General features: G+C 45.9%; 1 protein-coding gene across 5 annotated transcripts in view; it reads right to left on the reverse strand.

The window, feature by feature from the left end:
• ATP9B (ATPase phospholipid transporting 9B (putative)) overlaps positions 1-21553 on the reverse strand; it is a 257177-nt gene that overhangs the window by 201010 nt on the left and 34614 nt on the right. For 4 of the 5 annotated variants that reach the window (XM_047086323.1, XM_047086325.1, XM_047086322.1 and 1 more), the window contains exons 3-5: positions 16986-17136; positions 13969-14082; positions 5408-5516 (exon numbers count right to left, since the gene is read on the reverse strand). In XM_047086323.1, the coding sequence (XP_046942279.1) occupies positions 5408-5516; positions 13969-14082; positions 16986-17136 (374 nt within the window). The remainder of the gene's footprint in view (positions 1-5407; positions 5517-13968; positions 14083-16985; positions 17137-21553) is intronic. The other variant, XM_047086327.1, reaches the window with a different exon arrangement.

Here is a 21553-nt window from a genome sequence, read left to right on the forward strand (position 1 = left end):
TCGGAGGGGGCTGGGCTCACACAGCCGCTCCACCGAAGCTGCAGGGACTCGGGGCAGATCCCTGAGCGGTGGCCTCAGGCCCCTCCCCTGTAAGGTGGAGAGAACACCAACCTACCTAGGATGGCAGTTATGCAAATGAGCAAGTCACCTGACACAGATCACAGAGGAGGAAGTCAGAGATAGCCACACCGTTACCATCTACGAGTAAAACGTCCTTTCAAACAGGACCAATGGTCGTCAATTTTGTGTAAAAAGGTAAATCTCCATTTGTATTTGAAATAAACCCACTGACAATTATTTTTAAGATCTTCTGAGTTCGAGTATCATAGAAGTGTAAAAGCCCTAATTATTGGTATGCCTTCATCAACTGTTTTTACTATTTTTAGGTGACAGTGACATAACATAAAATCAGCCATTGTAAGTGAGTACTACAACGGCACGGGGTACATTCACGGTGTTGTGCGACCCACTCTATCAGGTTCAAATACATTTTCCTCACCACAAAAGGATGCGTCAACCCACTAAGCAGTGCCCCCCACAACCTGCTTTCAGTTCCAGTAAGCTACCTGTTCCCATACTTCACACAGATGACGTCGTACAGTCCGTGACCTTTTGTGTCTGATTTCTCTCACACGGCTTTTTCGAGGTTCACTCATGTTGTATCAGTATTAATTTTTACGGTTGAATGATACTCCAACGTGAGAAAACGGCACAATTTGTTTATCCACTCACGCGCCGATGGACATTTGGGTTGTTCTCCCCCAATGGCAATCATAAAGGGCGCTGCATGAATGTGGCTGCATGTGTATTTGCTCGAGTGCCTGTTTTCAATTCTACAGGCATTTGGGAACATCCGAATTTCTCCTTCACTCGTGAATGGGACACACAATTCTTGGTTGACAGTTTTTTCTTTTGTCATTTTAAAAACGTCATCCACCTCCGGTCCTCCACAGGCTCTTACCCTAGAGGCCTTGTGTGTGACAAGCTGTCTCTCCCTTGCTGCTTTCAGAACATTCTCTTTGTCCTCGGGTTTGAACTGTCTGATTACAACGTCTCGGTGTGGATTCTCTGCGTTTGTCCTTCTAGGGATTCACGGAATTTCCTGAACGTGTAGATTCATGTCTCTTAACAAATCTGGGAAGTTAACGGCCATTATTCCTTCAAACTTTCTCTCCGCCCTCTCCCTCTACGACTCCCACGACTCCCAATGCATGCACATTAGCGCATTTAGTGCTGCCCCCAAGTCTCTACTTAACTTTCCTCGTTCTTCTTTCCACGTCTCAGAATGGATCATCTCACGTGATCTAGGTTCAGGGTCAGGGATTCTTTCTCCCGGCCACTTAAATTTGCCACTGAAACTCTCGAGTGAGTTCCTCTTGCAATTTATTATAATTTTTGGCACCAGAATTTCTCTTGGCTTCCTTTTTATCATTTCTATACCTTTACCGATCTTCTGTTTAATACAGTACATTGTTCTCCTGATGTCTCTTAACATTTTTCAGTTGTCTCCTTTAGCTCCGTGAGCATACTTATGGCAGGTGAGTTAGATTTTTGTCCAGTAAGTCCAGAATCTGGGCCTCCTCAGGGACAGCTTCTGTTCCTTTCTTCTATGACTGGGCCACATGGTTTCTCTGCATGCTTCATAATTTCCTGTGGAAACCTGTACATTTTGACTATTATAATCTGGTAACTCGGGAAATCAGTCACATCCTCCTCTTCTGGGTTTCTTTTGTTGCTCAGTATATGCTGTAGCCGTGCACGTTTAGTGACTTTTCTAGAACTGTTTTGTAAAGTGTGTATTCCTCGTCATGTGTGGTCTGTGAAGTCTTTCAGTCAGTGTTTTGAAAAAGATTTCCCTGCAAGGGGAGGGGGTGAGATTAAGAAAGAAAAGGAGGGATGATGGAGGGAAGAAGGAATGAGAGGGGGAGGAAGAAAGGGAGGAAGGGTGAAGGACAGGAGACAGGGAGAGGGAGGAAGGGAGGGAGGGAGGGAGAGAGGGAAGGAGGGAGGGAGAGAGGGAGGGAAGGAGGAAGGGAGGGAGAGAGGAAGGGAGGGAAGGAGGGAGAGAGGAAAGGAGGGAGGGAGGGAGGGAGGGAGAGAGGGAGGGAGGGAGGGATCGAACAGCCTCTCCCAGCCTTGGCAGGCTGGCTGTCCCGGGGCACCCGGCACTCGGCAAGCTGTCTACAACTCTGCCTGAGACCTCACCTCTGCTTGCAGTGAGCCTAGAGACTGGCTAGAGGCAAAACACTTTCTTGGGGTCTTTTCTGAGCATGATTCAGTGCTGGCCTTGGATGTGGCTTTCAAAACTCTCCTGTCAATACACGCACTTCTGAAGGCCCCGATTTTCCAAAGAATCCTGTCTCCAGCTCCTTCTAGCGGGCGCTCGACACTCTCTTCGGTGTGTCAACTATCACCTATCGCCCCCCAGCCACTGCTGCTGACACAGGCTTCCGAAATGCCGACTGTTTTTTTTTTGGCTCTTCTGCCCTGAGTGACATCCAATCAGAGGAAGAGAGACAACCGTCTTGACTCGGTCCTTCAAGTGGCCCTGCCAGGCTGGACAGACACAATTCTCGCAAGTGCGTGCCGCTCCGCTACCTTCAGAGCCACGGCCTGGAGTCCCAAACTGAGAATGTGGGCTGCTCTCTCTGAGGCAAGTGCTCGCCCCTTCACTGCTTCTACGCTCAGGAGGGCAGGCAGGACTGCCGACTGATGGTTCACAGAGATCACCATGCCGTTTAGTTTTGAATGATACAATTAATGCACGGAAACGAATCTCTACTCATTCCAAATATCACAATGAAAACAATTTAAAAACTAAGCCGGGACCTATACTATATTCCAAAAAAGACACGTCAAAGGTACACCTAATTTACCTGGCCACTCTGGGGATTCCTTTTTTCCAAAACTTCACCTCTTCTCTACAACACACCTTTCCTCCACCGTGCCATTACTTCATACATCAAAACTCTTCACTAGTTAACCGTTCGATTTAATCCCAAGAGTATAGTCTTTTCAAAAATGGCACTGGGCGGGGCGCCTGGGTGGCGCAGTCGGTTAAGCGTCCGACTTCAGCCAGGTCACGATCTCGCGGTCCGTGGGTTCGAGCCCCGCGTCAGGCTCTGGGCTGATGGCTCAGAGCCTGGAGCCTGTTTCCGATTCTGTGTCTCCCTTTCTCTCTGCCCCTTCCCCGTTCATGCTCTGTCTCTCTCTGTCCCCAAAATAAATAAACGTTGAAAAAAAAAAAAAAATTTAAAAAAAAAAAAAATGGCACTGGGACAACTGGATACTCACACACAAAGGAATGTGGCCCCATGTCATACATCCACACAAACTACAGAATGAAAACGGATCACACATCTGAGCGTCAGAGCTAAAAGCATAAAACCCCTGGGAGAAGATATAGAAGTAAACCTTTGCAACCCTGGGTTGACAAACTGTTCCTTAGATACATCACAACGGCACAAGCAATAAAAGAAAACACAGATGAGCAGCACTTCATCAACATGAAACCTGTTGTGCATCAGAAGACACCAAGAAAAAGAAAACACAAGCCACCGAACGAGACAAAATATGTCCAAATCACAGAATGACAAGGGACTTAAATCCAGAATATATAGAGTTCTCCCAACTCAATAAATACAAAAAAAGAACCCAGTTCCAACAGTAAGCAAAGAATCTGAAAAAACACGTCTCCAAAGGAGACATACAAACGCCCGATAAGCAGATGAAAAGACACTCAACGTCATGAGTCACCAGAGAAACACAAGTCAAAACCACAACGAGCTACCACTTCACGCCCAACAGGACGGCTGCAACAAAAAGACAGACGCTAACAGGTGCCGGCGAAGACGCAGAGAGACCGGACCACTCACACGCTGCTGGTGAGAAAGCAAACCAGCAGCTGGTTTGGCCAACTGGCAAGGCCGATCAGAAGAGTAGTCTGCAGTTTCTCAAGAACGTGGTTACCATATAATCCAGCAATTTCACTCGTGGTAGGTATGCTCACAGAAGAAGTAACATCACGTTCGTACAGAAAAACCGCACGCAGACATTTGCAGCAGCATTCTTTACAGTCGCCTGAAGTGGAAACGCAAATGTCCACCTACTACTGAATGGGAGGCAAACACGGCATGCCACAGAGAGGAGGAGCCCTGGGCAACGAAAAGAAAAACAGCGCTGCCAGGCGCCACGCCAGCGATGAACTGATGACCCGTGACCACAGGGCGCCGGGGAAAGAGGCCTGTGACACCAGCCCACACGCTGCAGGCTTCCGGACACCTGCTCCTCGGGGGCAAACCCATGGAGACAGAAAGCAGGCCGGGGGACGGACCCGGGGCTGGAGGAGGGGCAGGAGGGGCAAGAATGGGATGACAGCTAACATATTCAGAGTTTCTTTCTAGAACGTCAAGACCGTTCCAAAAGTAGACGGCAGTAATGCTTCCACGACTCTGTGAACAGACCCAAGCCACCGAACCGCACACTTTCAACGGATAAACTCTACGTTACACGAGATCTGTCCAAATAAGCTATAAAAATATTTTTTTGGAGAATTATTTCAAATAAATAATTCAACGTACAGATATCCCCACGTAATCAGAAGGTACAAACTCCACTCTAAACCTCATCTTTGAAACAGGCTTTGAAGTTATTATGAATACGTGTTTAGCTTTTCGGTGCCTTCCTTCATTGTCCCTCATTGATGCGATCACTGTCTTGGTGTCACTGTCACTTTTTGAGGGGCATAATGCCCACCCACAAATACTTTCCCCACACTCTTCCCAATACATCGCTGCTTTTCCACTGAGACTGAGAGACCAAATAAACAAACTCTTTAAAAACATAAATTAAGCAAGGGTTAAAAGCCCTGAACGAAGTTAAGGAGAAATGGGCATAATGTAGTCCCTCTTTGGATCATGACATGAACTGTAGGTGCTCCGAGACCTTGCACTTAAACAGTTTAAGGCCCTGGTACTAACTGTCTAACCCTACGACTGTGTTGAAAATATGACACAAACAGAGACCGCAGGTAAGGTGATACAGGGCTTCACAGAAAATGTCCTGCACCCGCTGGGTTTCACACGTGTCTACGTGCACACCCCTCATACACAAACCGTGACAGAGCGCACCACACGACCAGTTCTCTGTGTGCGTGTGCGCATGTGTGTTTAAGTGTGTACATGTTTATAGTCATACACACACATCCCAGCATCTGGAGAATGAATAAAAAATCCACCTTGAATTTGTAGGCATTACGTTATCGTAAGAAAATTAATTAGATACCATATGTAATTGCATAATACTATTTTCGGTAACAGAATTATGACGTTTTCTTTCATTTATGTTAACTCTGACGTGATGGCTACATTAAGCAAATGATAAACTAAATCAAAAGTGTCTTGCTGACCTCTTACTGTGAGCTTGCTGTAGAGCTGTGAATTTACTTCCTTGTCTCGCTGAAAACGCCGAAATTCATCAATTGCTTCCCTCATGATGGTAACAGCCAAAACGAATCCCTATGAGACAAAATAAAATCAGATATTTGAGAAAACTGGATTATAAATAACAAAACAGTAACAAAAAGTTTTACTCCCCACCCCCCACCCGCCAATGTTACTTCTAAAACATAAATGAAAACAAAGACAAAAAGGAACAATGAAACACCACTAAAAAAATATAATATATAAGATTTACGATTCTATCAGCCAAAAAATTTAAATTCATATCATAGCTTGTACTTCAAGCCAAACATCAGAAAGGACTTAGTAACCTAAAAATAAGGAAACCAACAGTCTTCAAAAACCCCATGAATTATATTCAGAACATGCGAGCATTCAAGTTCAAATCAACAAAGACTGACATCAAAATCACACATTTCCTATACTTCTCTTTCTGGTAGAACGAAATGTGTAGCAACAGGAAGCTATCCCAGCATGACAAGTTTCTCCCCGTGGCAGCGTCTACAGACACACGTGGGGCACAGGCACAGCCACCACGCTTTTTTTCTTCACTTTTTTAAAAAATATTTTTATTTAAATTTATTTTTTTTATTTTGGGGGGGGAGGGAGAGAGAGAAAGACAGCATGAGCAGGGGAGGGGCAGAAAGAGGGAGAGAGAGAGGATCCCAAGAAGACTCCACACTACCAGCGCAGGGCCCGATGTGGGGCTCGAACCCACAAACCAGGAGATCCTGACCTGAGCCGAAATCAAGAGTCGGACGTTCAACCGACTGAGCCACCCAGGCGCCCCTACTTCCTCACTTTTTAAGTAAAAACCTGGACAGATTAACTTGATGCTATCTAAATAAAACTTTTTTCAAAGTGTATTTATTTATTTTGAGAGAAATAGAGAGCATGGGAGTGGGGGAGGTGCAGAGAGAGAGGGAGAAGCCCAAGCAGGCTCCGTGCCGTCAGCACAGAGCCCAACGTGGGGCTCGAACTCACAAACCGTGAGGTCATGACGTGAGCCGAAGTCAAGAGCCAGATGCTTAACCAACTGAGCCACCCAGGCGCCCCTACAGAAAACCTATGTACTTGGAATCTATTGTGAAATCTATTACACCGCTAACGTGGCTGGAGTCATTTTCAAAGGCTACTTGGGTGTTTTCTGACGCATTACACGGCTACTCTTCAAGTCAACCTCTCTCGGACCACACTGTCCAGCAGGCTTCGTTTGACTGATGAGCATCCCCGTCTACTGTGAAAATGGCCAAGGCAAGGCCGGGCAACTCCACTTAGGGGACAGCAACCTGTTATCCCAGGGCTGTTTTTGTGTTGCCGACAGGCTACACCACGTGGGCCCCTGGAACCCGTGGTCCTTGTGTTTACTGAAACACGGCCGTCCCCGGCGCATTCAGAGTTGTGCCACCATCAACACCATCTGACTTTCATCACCCCAAAGAGAAAGCTCACCCCCCTTTCCCATCTCCCCTGCTCCCAGCCCCCTGCAACCATAGTGCCTCTTCCGGGTGACACAGTACAGCTGGCATTTTCATGAACTGCCAAACTGCTTTCCAAAGTGCTTGTACCACTTAACATGAGCTTACTGGCCATATACACGTTCTCCTGGGATAAATGTTATTCAGATCCTACGCCCACTTTTTACCTGTGTCATTCGTCTTTTCACGCGAAGTTGTAAGAGCTCTTCATGTGATTCTGGATATAAATACCTTGTTAGAGATATGATTTGCAAGTGTGAGGTTACACTTTCCAGGTTGTATTGTTTCACTTTCTTGATAGCGTCCTCTGATGCACTAAAGTTTTTAATTTTCATGATGTCCAATTTCAATTGTTTCTTTGGTCACCTGGGCTTTTAGTGTCCAAGATCCCAAAACTCCACCTCTGTTTTCTTCCAGGAGTCTTACTGGGTTCAGCTCTTCCATTTAAGTCTGTAACCCATTCTCGGTTACATTCTGTGTGTGACAGGAGGCAGGGTCCAAATTCATTCTTTGGCTCTGTCTTCACTGACCTGTCTTAGCACCCTTGCCAAAAATCAAGTTGTCCTAAGTGTCAAGGTTTGTTTCTGGACTCGACGTGTATCCCGTGATCTATCCTTCAGCTGGTACCACACCTTCTTGATGACTATAGCTTCAAAGTAAGTTTGGAATGGGAGGCAGGAGTCCTCCAATACTGATCTACTTTCTAGGACGCACTGGCTACTCTGCGTCTCTTGTATTTCCATATGAATTTTAGGATCGGTTTGTCAATTTCTGCCAAAAAAGCTACGTGGGATTCTCACAGGGATTGTACCGAATTTACAGATCAATTCGGAGAGTGCTATCGTTACAATAATATCAAGTCTTTCAATTCTTGAACATGGGATGACTTCTATCTATTTAGATCTTTAATTTTTTCAAAAACGTTTTAAGTTTTCAGTATGAAATCTTGCATTTTAGCTAAATCTACTATTTCTCCTTTCTGATGCTTTTATAAATGAAATTACTACACTAATTTCATTTTCAGGTGGTCACTGCTAGTATACAAAAATATAAGCGCTTTTTGTGTATCTATCTTATACCCCGTAGCCTCACTAACTCATTTATCAGCCCCAGCAAGTCTGTGTGTGTACTCCCCAGACTTGCCTACACACCAGGTCATGCCACTTGTCAACAGAGACAGCTTTTCTCTTTCTTTTCCATCTAAATGTCTTTTAGCACATATGAGACAAAAAAAAATATGAAAATCCGAAACAGGAAATACCAAAAATACTTTAAAAAAATTTAGTGTTATCAAAAGCCTTAAAATTTATACACACTTTAACCAAACAGTTCCACGTCTGGAAAGTTATCCTAAAAAACAAACAAACAAAAAAAAAAAAAAACAAGGATCCCGGCATCAAATATAAAAAACCGGAAACCTAAATGTCCACAAATAAGAAATTCCTGGTACACTCGTACGATGAAATACCGTATTTCCTTAACTCAAAGATGCCGTTAGTCTCGGGTGAGAAGACAATACCACTTTAAATACACAAATTCTAAGTCACAACTCATTGTCAGTAACGTGAAAAACACACATCTACCCATCCGGGAAAGACAGTTCCGTGAGCCATTCTCACATAGAGAGTATTTACTATTAGGACTCACGTTCACCATGCAGAATTCCGTAAAACTGTGTTTGTGACTCCCGAGAGGTAAGAGGAGAATGGCTGTCAAGCACGTTACTTACACACTGAAGACGGTACCGTTAAAGGAGAGGGTCAATCAGGCGAGCGCATGGCCATCACCTGGAAGGTGTTCTGCTCAAGCCCCACCTGAAGAGGGCGCCTTCACCTCTCCTCTGTGAGGCGCAGGTCCCAGATGTGTGTATGTCATCTAAACTGTGCAGGTGGATCTAACTTGCACCCTTTAACCCTATGGCTTAAAGACAGCAAAAGTGAATTCTCCATTCATCAAGGAACTTTAAGCCACGAAACGTAAGAGTTCCCAGTGCTTCCGAGAACTCGAGAAGTGAAAGTAGGCTTCTACTTCAAAGCAGTAACATTAGAGAAGATGTGACAGAGGGTCGGGTCCCAACTTGTAAAACAGGAGGTGAGCGCTCTTGGGAGGAAATAGAGCCCTGAAGACCGCTGGTGCACACAAGCAGCTCGCAGCCACGCTCCAAACCTGAGGTTTCCCCGAACACGTAACAGATGTGGAGGCCACTCCCGTGCCGCCACGTCCGTCTCCGGCTTATCTATCCTGAGAAAAACCCCAAAAGCCAGCCTCAGAACATAAAGCAGATTCCAAGAAAGGCACAGCTGAGGCCAGGGTTTCCTTCGCAGGCACTGGAGTCTACGACCCACGGACCTCCACCTGCAGAGTTTACATCCACTGAGTCTTAACTGGGTCACTGCAGACTGACGGCCTACGGAAGATGTGGGTAAGTAAGTCTTCCCACAGGAGGGGCCGGGCCTTCCCGCGACCTCAGCACCGACCACGTCCGAGACCGAAGCTACGGTACCGCTACTGGAAAACCCAAACTGGACGCGAGGGGGTGACAGTACTTCGGTGACACGACAGTATTTGAGGTCAGCCTGTTAATCAGAACGGATGACGGGAATGTCTCACGTGGCCGGTCCACAGGCCATGACTAAATCTTGCTTCATCAAGTGGACTTCTCTTTTCCTACTTCGCCAGACGACCCAGGAGTCATGTAAAGTAACTGCCAAAATGATATGCATTTTTATAAAAAGACAAAAAATTCTATTGATATAATACCAGTTTAAACTTGAGGGATTCTTATATACCAGAAGCTTTTTATTTTAAGTTTATTTATTTACTTTGAGGGACAGAGAGAGAGCGCAAGCACGAGCAGGGGAGGGGCAGAGAGAGGGGGAGAGAGAGAATCCCAAGCAGGCTCCACACCGTCAGCACAGAGCCTGATGTGGGGCTCGAATCCATGAACCGTGAGATCATGACCTGAGCAGAAGTCAGAAGCTTAGCTGACTGAGCCACCCAGGAGTCCCCAGAAACTATTTTATGGGGTTTTTAAAATTTTTTTGAATGTTCATTTATTTTTGACAGAGAGAGAGAGAGCACGAGTAGGGGAGGGGCCGAGAGATGGAGAGACACAGAATCCGAAGCGGGCTCCAGGCTCTGAGCTGTCAGCACAGAGCCCGACGCGGGGCTCGAACCCACGAACCATAAGACCGTGACCTGAGCCGAAGTCGGACGCGTAGCCGACTGAGCCCCCAGGCGCCCAAACTTTTCTATGTTTTTTGAATGAGTCAACTTTTAAATGCCACAAAAACCTAATGAGCAATAATTCAGACAGGGAAACTGAGGCACAAGGAGCGCAAGTACTTCTGCGAGAGTGGTTGTCCCTGGGCAGCATGCGATAGGAGTCCCAGTGAGTGATGTGCTTTCTCCTTTCCGTACTCCACCCACACCAGCGAAGTACAGAGACTTCAGGAAAGGAGTGGACAGAGGGAAGGACTGGAGAATCATACCGAAAGTCAGAGTCTCTTGCAAACGCCCTGGTCACCCTGGAAGTTACGTGTTAACAAACTTCCAGGACCACATCTTATATGGAAGAGGTAGCATCACCAACCCAGACGTCCTCTAAGAATCGTCTGCATGGGCAGGTCTATCCCACCTCATTCGTTCCGACAGAAGCACTGCGATCCGTTTTGGTACTCTGGTTACACCAGCTGTCCCTCAAAGAGCTGTTCCCAAGGCTGAATGATACGAAAGGTAATCCTCATTCCGACACAAGAATGTAATAATGAAATCAATTATTTTCAGTTGACTCTTCTGTCATATGGCAAGATATAACAGAAAGGAGATCAGAGCTGAAGTAAACAATACTGCCAGGAATAACTGACAAAAGCGATTACGAAGCTATCAGCGTTTTCAGAAACACCCTTTAGCTGGAGAACAGAGGGAAGGAATCAGAAGTTGCCTGCTGAAAATTAGCGGGCGGGAGACCGAAGATTTCATAACCACCGGCCAGATGACGGGTTTACGCTGGACTGGCGGGTTTCTGTCAGGGAGGAACCTGGAGATGCCGAGCCCTTTTTCTGAGCAAGAAACCTCAGAAGGTTCTGCCTTACAGAACCTCACAAGGCAAGCAGAGAAAAGGCGGTGCGACGTGAGTGCGTACGAAGGCCACGCGCCGGGACAGGCCCCCCAGGACGGGGTGAACGGGCGGCTCGAGAAACAGGAGGAACTCAGGAGCTGTGAGAATCCTGCTGCAGAATGCTTCCTTTACTTTAAAACAAAACAAAAACCAGTATGTGGTCTGGATACAGATTTAGTGTAAATTTGCCACGACTGATAAAAAAGATCTTCTCTGTGTGGTATCTGAATTTTCAGTTTCCAAACAACGTTTCAGAGGGGAGCTTGGATCAAAGAACCAGTCTACCTAAGCCTGCTTCTGGGATTCGAAGGCGAGCCTGATGCACACATCAACTTTTTAAGACCTTTGCTAAATCAGAGGTTAAAACGTGCACAAGGAGCGCAAGCACAGACTCACAAGTCCTTACCGATCACACGACCAGAGGCACCAACCGTGGCTGCCACCGGGGCAGGGAACGGCAGGGCGCGGATTCCTAAGCGGGCCAGCTGGAGGTCCACCGGGGAGTGGGGACAGGGGCGCGGGGAACGGCCGGCACGTCCCGAGGAAGCATGAAGCGCAACTCAAACGGGAGAAGCGGGCTTTTCACTTTTCCGCGGGGCCCCCGAGCCTCTGCTCAGCGTCCCTTCTAGGAGTACTGAGCCAGGTGCCTACCGGGGCACTTCTCTGAGCACGGCGAAGTGAATTCCCACACGCCAAGTGCTTCAAACACCTGCGGCTGACAGGACAGGTCAGGTTGGCGGACGTAAACTCCACACGGACAGAGGAAGGGGAGGCTCTGGCCGACACAGCCAATTCTGCGCACACTTAAAAGCAAGTCCTCGTTAGGAATCCACCTGCAACGAACATTCTCTTTGGTTACGAGCCACCTAAGTCACAGTCATGAGGAAAAGACGCAAAAGCAAAACAAACGAACGCTCTGTACGTCAGAGTTTTAAGAGGGTCCCGTGTCCTCAGACAATCAGCGCTAATGGACACTTCAGGCCGAGCTGGCGGCGACACTGGAGGGGTGAGAGCACCCTGCGAAGCCACGGGTAGGAAGAGGGGCCAAAAATAAACACCCTGAGATCGTAAGTACACTTGATCTACGCTTTCACTGGAAAATGGGAAAACTAAGCAGGGCTTAGGCAATGAGACTCCCAGGATGCACAGGGAACAACGTACAATCAGACCGATCGTCACAGCCGAGTCTGTTAACTGTGAAAAATCAGAAAGAAACTGAAAGTCTCCTTCCCTGGGAAGATGGACAAATCGACTGTGTATATATTCAACGGAACACTTCCGAGAAGCGAAGAGTACGTGAACTAGACCTGTACGTGTCAGGGATCCGTTTTATAAAACAATGTTAAGTCAAAACGCATGTTGCAAAAGGGTACACGGACTAAGGTAATCTTTATGCAAACTTTCAGAGCATGCAAACAATACGATTTCAGGGAGACAAACGTAAGCAGCAAAATTACCGGGAGACGCGTAACAACGGAATCTCAAATGCAAACAGAAGTTGCCTGCAGGGGAAGGAGGGTGAGCAGGGGGGGAAAAGAAGAGAAAGTCCCCCCTCCGTCGCTTCTCCACAGCCACCTGGCTTGAACACCAACTCTGCGCACTGAGGTCTGAGCTTCGGTGTCGCCCGTGTGCTACGCGACACCCACACAGTCACGGGGCTCCCTCTCCCGCTCAGGATCAAGTGCGAGCACCCTGACTTCCCTTACAAGCACCGCCCCACGTCCCCAAGCTCCAGCGGCACCCCCAGCATCCTGGCCCGAGAGTTTCCGCAACCGTGGCTCCCCGGGCCCGCGCCTCTCTCTTCCCTGACCAGTGCGTGGCCCGGGCTCTCAGAAATCCGGATGTCATCCCAATGCCACCCCTCACAGGGGCCTAACTTAGATAATCCCGGCATCTTCCAACCCCACTGATTTCCTGAGTGCGCCGTACTGACTCCGTGATCGTTCTGTACTACAAACACCATTACTGTCACTGCTCAAACCTGCGCTCCTCTGAAGTCTGTGTGGGTGCACAGGAGGAGGGGCTGACTCCAACGACCCTGCCAACGAGACTTCTGTCCCCTCTGCCAGTCGCCCTGGCGCATCTGAGACCGGCTGTGAGAGGCGGCAGAACTGCGCAGCCCGGAGAAATGAACTCCAGAGCACGCCGCTCACGTCCCGGCTCCGAGAGGAGCACTTCGGCAGGTAAGTGAGCACTGCGCTGGCTCCTTCCCTAAAGGAGGAGTTTCACTACATTGTCTTGACTGAATTATGCTGACAATCTGGCCAAAAGGGAGCAGTCCAAAGGAAGCAGTCCATTTTTCTAGGTGCAAGGAAAAAAGAAGGCATACGTATTGTCTACATAAGCTGAAAACTGATGAAAATTATCGGCAAACAGCATCAAACTATCCCAGCGGCATCATGGTGGAAATGGAAGTATTCGATGAGAAGTTATCATTTGCCTTTCCAAAACTTTTATGCACTGAGGGGTCAAGCAGAAATGGTCCGGACTTCACTGAGATACTTCAGCCAAAAGTAAGAACCGCCCATCTGTCAGGACAAGAGGGTCGCTGAGCAGATCACAACCTGGTTCCAGAAAGTGCCATCAGCACAGGGGAGAGACCGACCCGTTATCGCAGCCTCAGCACAGAATGCGCCATGGAAACCACCCCACCCCCCCGCCCCCCACCAGCAGGGGTGCCTAGCGGCCTCTCCAGATGACACCCGGAGCAGTGCACCACCCGGACACTCCTGCGGGGCTGCCCGGCACACACGTGACCGAGCTCTGTAAAATCTTTCACGGAAGTTCACAGATACGCGGCAACAATATCACATTTCTTAAAATCTGATCAGTTTCTCTCTCAATCATCTCCACTCCTAAAACCATATTCTAAATAATCATTTAACTTAATTTCAAAAATCTTTTCTTTTACCAGAGGAGCCCAGTAGGTGTAGAGATAGCCTATTTTCAATGCTGGTACAAACTGCGAGCAGGATACTACCAGAAAATAGAGATTCAAGAAAAACTTGAATTGTTCATACAAAACCTAAAAAGGAAAAAGAAAAAATTAACACAGTCTCTCCAAGGAAAATCTTTAATACTTCAATCAAATAATTAAATCGGCACAATATCTAACTACATCTCCATCAAACATTGAGAATATGCCCTGAGTTAGAGTAAATTTCTTAATTTTGGCACTGGCTTTCCAATAACCAAATCACATACAAAGCGAGGTAAGGTTACCTCAAAATTATATCTAAAATAAATTGAAAAAAAGACAATTAGAACTTTCAACTATGTTAAAAGCATCCTCTAAAAGTTTTGATTTTCCAGTTTTCCACACTGACCTACATATAAATATCTTTGTACGTACAGCAAAGCAAATGAGATAGCAAGTCCTTTCCAGTGTTGGTGGTCGACAAATATATATTTATATACACACAAATGTGTGTCTCGATGACTCAGGAAATCTTACAATGGGAAAGTCGTGTTAACCTTGTATTTATGCAACGGTAAAAAATAAAACACGACAGCCACGTTTCTGAACACGAATGTCAGGGCAGTTTCACAAAAGCTGAGTGAACAGGCAGAGAGTGCACACAACGTGACTTCACAAAACCGCCTCCGCCTCCTGTAAATATCTGCTTCTCGCAGACGGTAAGAGACGATGACATATAAAAGAATGTGAATTCCAAAGCAATTTTGGAGACAGATGCCTACGTATTTTTTACAGACTCTTAGCAGTGAACCTGCAACAAGAGCTTCAAATATAAAATAAATATCATTCAACAAATCCTGCAACTTTCTGTTTTTGTTTTTTAATTCAAATAGAGTTGTCTTTAAGGAAGAAAACCCAAGATCCAGTATATTAATACACTTCTATTTACAAATGCTCAAACTATTAAATTGAAATTGAAAACGAAAATGGAAAAAACCTCGTGTTTACAGACGAGAATAACTCAAACAGCAGTTGTAACCGCAATTAAACTTCCATCCTTGCAACTTGCAGTCGAAATCTCCTTGGATACCATTTTTTATGCAACTCGAAGGTAGGAAAATTTCAACCAGAGCAGAGCAGTGGGTTAAGTACTTACTGTTGACTTAAAGAGTCCGGAACCACAGGTTTCACGTAATGAAGTTTTCTACATCAACACACAGTTGCTTGTGCAACTAAAGCATCGGCTGCATTGATAACATGTTTATATTCATAATCATATTCAATTGCTGTCTAAAAATGTTTTCAGTCATTTCATAAATTAATCTCAGCAGGAGAGAAAGCTCTTTTTCCTCAGTGATTTCTTTAAAATCTCTGTTAGCATAAATTATATCTATTAGCAATTCAAAAATTGCCATTTGGTGCTAAAAATGGCATTGAATTCCTACTGTGCAATTACCAAATGTTTCTAAAATACTACGTTTTAGATGAAAAGCCTAATTTAAGAGACAATCTAAGGAAAAAAATTCACACGGTAATACTTGTGCAGACAACCCATCAACAGGTATTTTCAGGACACAGCCAATCTTGGCGGGCTGTGTGGATTTACTCTGGTCAAAATTAAGCTGCACTGTTGGCTTTAAGCCACTGTAATCAATACTTTCTTGTCTACTGAATGAACTTTGTGACCTTTAGGAAAATGTGCAATGCTTAGCCAATCCGCGAGTATTTAATAATTTAAAATTAAAAAGAAAGCAGCAGCTTCATTCAATGCAGATGAGAGTATTTATCTGCCTGAAAGACAGTTTACATTTTATATCCTGACAAAAGAGCAGTCTTTCAATTACGGAGCCAACGGTTTTGTGTGTTTTAATAAAGAGCAAATTAGATATCAAGCATTCACCAACTATTAGATGGATGGGGAAGGGTGGTGGGAGGTAATCAATGCCCAACATAAAATCGGCATGATTATTTACATAAAAACATGAAAAATAAGACAGCCCTTATTTCACAAAACCAAGACTTTCTTGCAAAATAGCATAAAGCTAATAACTAGAACATGTCAAAAACTTTGATCTAGAAACATAATCAGTAGTAGCTGCCTTTTGCCTGTAGAAAGATGAATAAATTCGTCTATTAAAATAGGAAATGATGCACAAAAATCAAAAATTATCCAATCATTCTAAATACGTACAAACTGAGTTTGTACGTATTTAAGACAAAAACATCACCAGCAATAAAAAAAAAATTAATCAAATATTTAAACCTCAGTATTTAAACTCAGCATAATACCTATTTAAGATAACGAATAATACAATAATACATGGCCTGAAATTTATAATGTGAAGTAGAAAATCCATCTATAAATGCTTACAGAGATTCTGTTACGGAGTCCTGCCTGTGTAAGCACTTATGTTACGCTCATTTGGAGGCTCCTACGCAGGCTTTACACTTGGCATTCAGCTTCACTTCCAAACAAAACTTACAGCTCTTTTCTGATAATTTAATTCAGGCCTACTTGGTTATTTCTACAGTAGCATAAATATTTTTATCTAAGGCTGAAGTCAAACTATAAACTTTCTCTTTTCTTAATTTTTTTTTTTTAATGTTTATTTTTGAGACAGAGAGAGACAGAGCATGAACAGGAGAGGGTCAGAGAGAGAGGGAGACACAGAATCTGAAACAGGCTCCAGGCTCTAAGCTGTCAGCACAGAGCCCGACGCGGGGCTCGAACTCCCAGACTGCGAGATCATGACCTGAGCCGAAGTCGGACACTTAACCGACTGAGCCACCCAGGCGCCCCAAACTATAAACTTTCTTAAGTTGAACTCTATGCTGTACCCGTAAAAGTGTGCATGAATTATTTAACAATCATCTGAAACATGAATGGTTCAAAAACAAAGGGACACTGATTTGGACGGGACACAATTAAAAGGGGGGGAAAAACAGTGAAAACAAAAGCAGCTGGCAATGTCTCATATAAAAGCCCAGTTTTAAGAATGTAACAGCCTTACCCCGGGTATAAAGGTAAATATATTGTATTTCTGGTTTTTGATAGAGTTTCGGGGATGCTTCTCTTCACACTTTTCAGGACATCCAAGCCACACTGTGCGAGCTTTTAGTTCTCTCTTTCTTTGACAAATATTTACCAGCCAATCACAGCAACTGCATGAAAAAAAGAGACACATTATGAGTGCTCTATTCCAAGTCTTTAAACTAATCGTACACATTTAGAGCCGATACGGATTGTTTCTGTGTATATGCACCAGACACTGACAGCGTATCTAAAGCTAATCTGTAGGGTTGTCTTAAAATAAGTTTTATGGATATGAAGGTGTGACATAAAACACTGAGAGAAACTCGTATGAGCGAGTATATGACGACTTTTAGAACCTCAAGGAAACTATCTTCCCTTGTTTAGACCAAACAGGGTCGAAACAAAACGAAAAACAAAAAACAAAAACAGAAAACCACACTGACATTCTGAAGTAGTCAATGCTTTACTACGCTGAGAAAAAGTCTGTTGTTCATAATTCTCAACACACCGCTCAGGAATTTGATGATAGAGGTCCTCAGACATCAATTCGTCCCAAATGTGACCTGCCCTCTCTTCTTTGAGGGGACCACTTTTTTCCTTTCTAAAAAGGCGACTTTTCTAGTAGCGTTAATACAAAGTTAAGACTTACGGCTCAATTCAGTATTTAGAAAGGGTACTGATGCTCAGTGGGATGTTGTAGTGACAGTGACAGTGACAGCTCCACTGCATTGTCATGCAGCCATGCTCATCTGTGCAGTAAACACGTTAGATCTGTCCTTGCTCTAACAGCACCAGGGCTCCAGGAGCACAAATACTTCTACTCCCTGGACGTCCAAACCACCATTTTTGGATAGAGAGAATAAAGTTTTCTCAAAATACTTAAGAAAATGATGAAAAGGCATCAGAGCCATCTCAACTGAGCGCAACATAATCATGAATTTAAAATCTGATCTAATTCAGATCCCCACAACGCCGAGGAAGCCTGGGAACAGTCTTCCAGGTGCGCTCCAGGCTGGACGGGCAGGCCGGCAGCAGAAGGCGCAAATGCCGAACTCCCCTCGGTGACAGAGTAAGCTCAAAAGGCCACAGTAATTTTGCGTGACGACGACAGTCTTCTAGGCGTCATTACAAAATGAGGCTGACGCGTCTGGACTTGTACCTTGAAGTCAGCGCCTAACTTCCACGGTGGGGCACTAGCCGACTCCACCCTCCGGAAATCGCCTGCCTTGCAAGTGATCAAAACGCAGACACGGCGCTTCACGGCCCCCCGGGGGGCATCCCATGTGAGCGTACAGATGTGTGCAGTGCGTCTCTACGGACCGTCTGCCTACTTGCCAGCCGTGCCCAGAAGATCTTCGGTCTGGAAGGGCAGGGCTTTGCCCTCGGAAGCCCCCTGGCCTTCGGTCGTGGGCACCCGGCCACAGCACCGGGAGCACTGTCACCGTGAGTGAGCTCTCCCACGATGGGAACGCATGCGGCAGCCAGACGAGCGGGTCAGCTCTGACACACCCCCAGCGACCCTCCTGCTTCAACTTTTAAGAACAGACAGCATCTTCACATATCAAGTATACTTTTAAGTCCCCGACTGTTATAAATCAGGATATTAAAGTGATTTAAGGCTGTCTAAGTATTCCCATGTTTACTGCTTTCTTTGTGGGGGGGGGGAGAGTAAGGGATCGTCAAGTAGCTTTAGTAAAATGTTAGGGATTTGTGATCTGTTCAGGCGTGAATGAAACAAAAATTAAATAAGACTTCAAACAAAATATAATAAGCATCAAACTCCCATTTCTCACCTTGCTGCTGCTTCTACTGTGTGGCCTGGACACCCTCCCAAGGACTCTTCTCCTCTGGCACCATCCACCTTGCCACGCCCCTGCCACCCGCCCCTCCCCCGTCAGGACCCCAGACACCCCGGAGGTCAGGGGGCTCCCTCCCGACTCCTTCCCGGCAGCGGCTCAAAATTGCCAGCCTCTTATCTACCGCATACAGCCGGTACTCCTGGTGCACAAAAGCCACGCAGTTATGGTACACGAGACCCACGTGACACGAGCCGGGAGGGACTCTTCCCCAAACTCCGGGTTCAATCGGTCTGACACCCGCAACTACCTTCCGGAGATGTCAGACCCCCACGTCTCCCCCAGGAGGAAACTGGGGGCCAGAAAAGTAAGCAATTTCTCCAAGACGAAACAACTCGTTGCTGGCAGAGCTACGCGGCTTCCCGAGTCACACTCAGAACGCCTCCAACCTTAGAAAGTTGCATCTGACACAGAAGCGCACGTTACTGGGAGCGCCCGGGTGGCTCCGTCGGCTGGGCGTCCGACTTCGGCTCAGGTCACGATCTCATGGTCTGTGGGTTCAAGCCCCGCGTCGGGCTCTGGGCTGATGGCTCAGAGGCTGGAGCCGGCTTCGGATTCAGTGTCTCCCCTCTCTTTGCCCCTCCCCCACCCTCTGTCTCTCAATAATAAATATTTAAAAAAAAAAAGCTTTTTAAAAAGAAGTGCACAGGGGCGCCTGGGTGGCTCAGTCGGTTAAGCAGCCGACTTTGGCTCAGGTCATGATCTCGTGGTCTGTGAGTTCTAGCCCCACGTCGGGCTCTGTGCTGACAGCTTGGAGCTCAGAGCCTGGAGCCTACTTCAGATTCTGTGTCTCCCTCTCTCTGACCCTCCCCTGTTCATGCTCTGTCTCTCCCTATCTCAAAAATAAATAAACGTTGGGGCGCCTGGATGGCTCAGTCGGGTAAGCGGCCGACTTCGGCTCAGGTCATAATCTCGCGGTCTATGACTTTGAGCCCCGCATCGGGCTCTGGGCTGACAGCTCAGAGCCTGGAGCCTGCTTCATATTCTGGGTCTCCCTCTCTCTCTCTCTGCCCTCTCCTGCTCATGCTGTCTCTGTCTCTCAAAAATAAATAAACACTAAGAAAAATTTTTAAAATAAATAAATAAATAAACGTTAAAAAAAAATTTAAAAAGAAGTGCACGTTACTGTACTGCCCAATATAGCATCCACTGGCCACGTGACTTTTTTTTTTAAGTTTAGTCAAGAGAGAGAGAGAGAGAACAAAAGAGAAAGAGTGCAAGCATGAGTGGGGGAGGGCCGGAGAAGAGAGAATCCCAAACAGGCGCCATGATGTCAGCATGGAGCCCAACGGGGGGCTCAGTCTCACAAACCGCGAGACCACGGCCAGAGCCGCCATCAAGAGTGGGACGCTAAACTGACTGAGCCACCCAGACTATTCATTCAGCGTGTAACCATCTCAGTATGAATCAAAATTCAGTGAAATAAAAAGTCCAGTTCCTCAGTTACATTAGCCACATTTCAAGGGCTCAACAGCCACCTTGGCCAGCGGCTACCATACCGGACATCGCAGATCTAGAACATTCCCATCGTCACAGGGAGGGTTAGCGGGCAGGGCTGGTCCACAGGGAGCACGGTGCAGACACAGGTGCAGCAGACAGGATACAAGCTTCCTATGTGTGCACTTCCTTTAGCACTTCAATTCGGGGCGAAAATCCTCCAGCAAAGTATTCAAACAGGAATTTTTGTTCTGAAACACCTACTTACCTAATGTGTGTGACAGCTTAACGTACACGAGTCGGGCAAATCTACCGTGATATTGAAAACAAGAAAAATTGAGCGTTTGAAAAATGTACGTAAAATTTAGAAAATGTGGGTTTTACAAAGTTTACGCTGGTATCAGCATATTCTTATACAGACAAAAGGCTCCATAAATGTAAAACCACTTTGAGCATCACATGCACACTGCAGACAACGGCTAAAATAAAAACGTCAACATCAACACCACTGCGTGTAGCACCTGAACCTAACAACCCAGTAAGTTCCAAAGCCTTACACTCTATAAACTCTAAATTAAATACCAAGGGCTAAAAACACGTATACTCAACAGTTTATTAATTTTTCCCTATAGCCCTGTATACGGGAAAAAAAAAAAAAGATTCCTAGACTTCCAAGATGTAACGATTATTTGAAACACTTGGCTACTGATAAGTATCAACAAAAGTATTATTACTAAGTATTTCCTTATACAAATACAAAAGAAAGTAGTAGATAGGGAGCCACAATCCAATCACATGCTATTTCACAGAATTAAATGAATACAGAGCCTTGAGGGTTTAAGAGCCTGGGGTCCCACCAGAATTGCCACTGGCGATGCAGGCAGAAACTATGAGCAGGAGGGGAAGACAGGTGCCTTGAGCGCATAAGCCCCCAAGATGAGTAACCCAGAAAGTATACTTAAGCCTCGTGGAGCTGTAGAGGTAAGCAGGGAAACAAAATGAGGGGCAATTTCTGAGGAAGATGGATTTGTGAATACTGATAACAAGAGGGCGAAGGAAACGGAGGTCCTTGGGAGGAAACACCCAGGAGCTAGCTTCACCTGGTAACACTTCCTTGGAAGCGGAATCTTTTCTAAGTGAGTGATTGCTCAGGAGACACTGCCCACTTATACATAAGTCACCTTACACTGTCAAGTCAAATAAGACTAAATCCAAGAGTGAATACGGCGGAGCAGCACGGACACCCTCAGCT

The sequence above is a fragment of the Lynx rufus genome, unplaced genomic scaffold (assembly GCF_022079265.1).
Source record: "Lynx rufus isolate CCGP_SWC_20201006 ecotype Redwood Valley unplaced genomic scaffold, mLynRuf1.p SCAF_20, whole genome shotgun sequence".
NCBI lineage: Eukaryota > Metazoa > Chordata > Mammalia > Carnivora > Felidae > Lynx > Lynx rufus.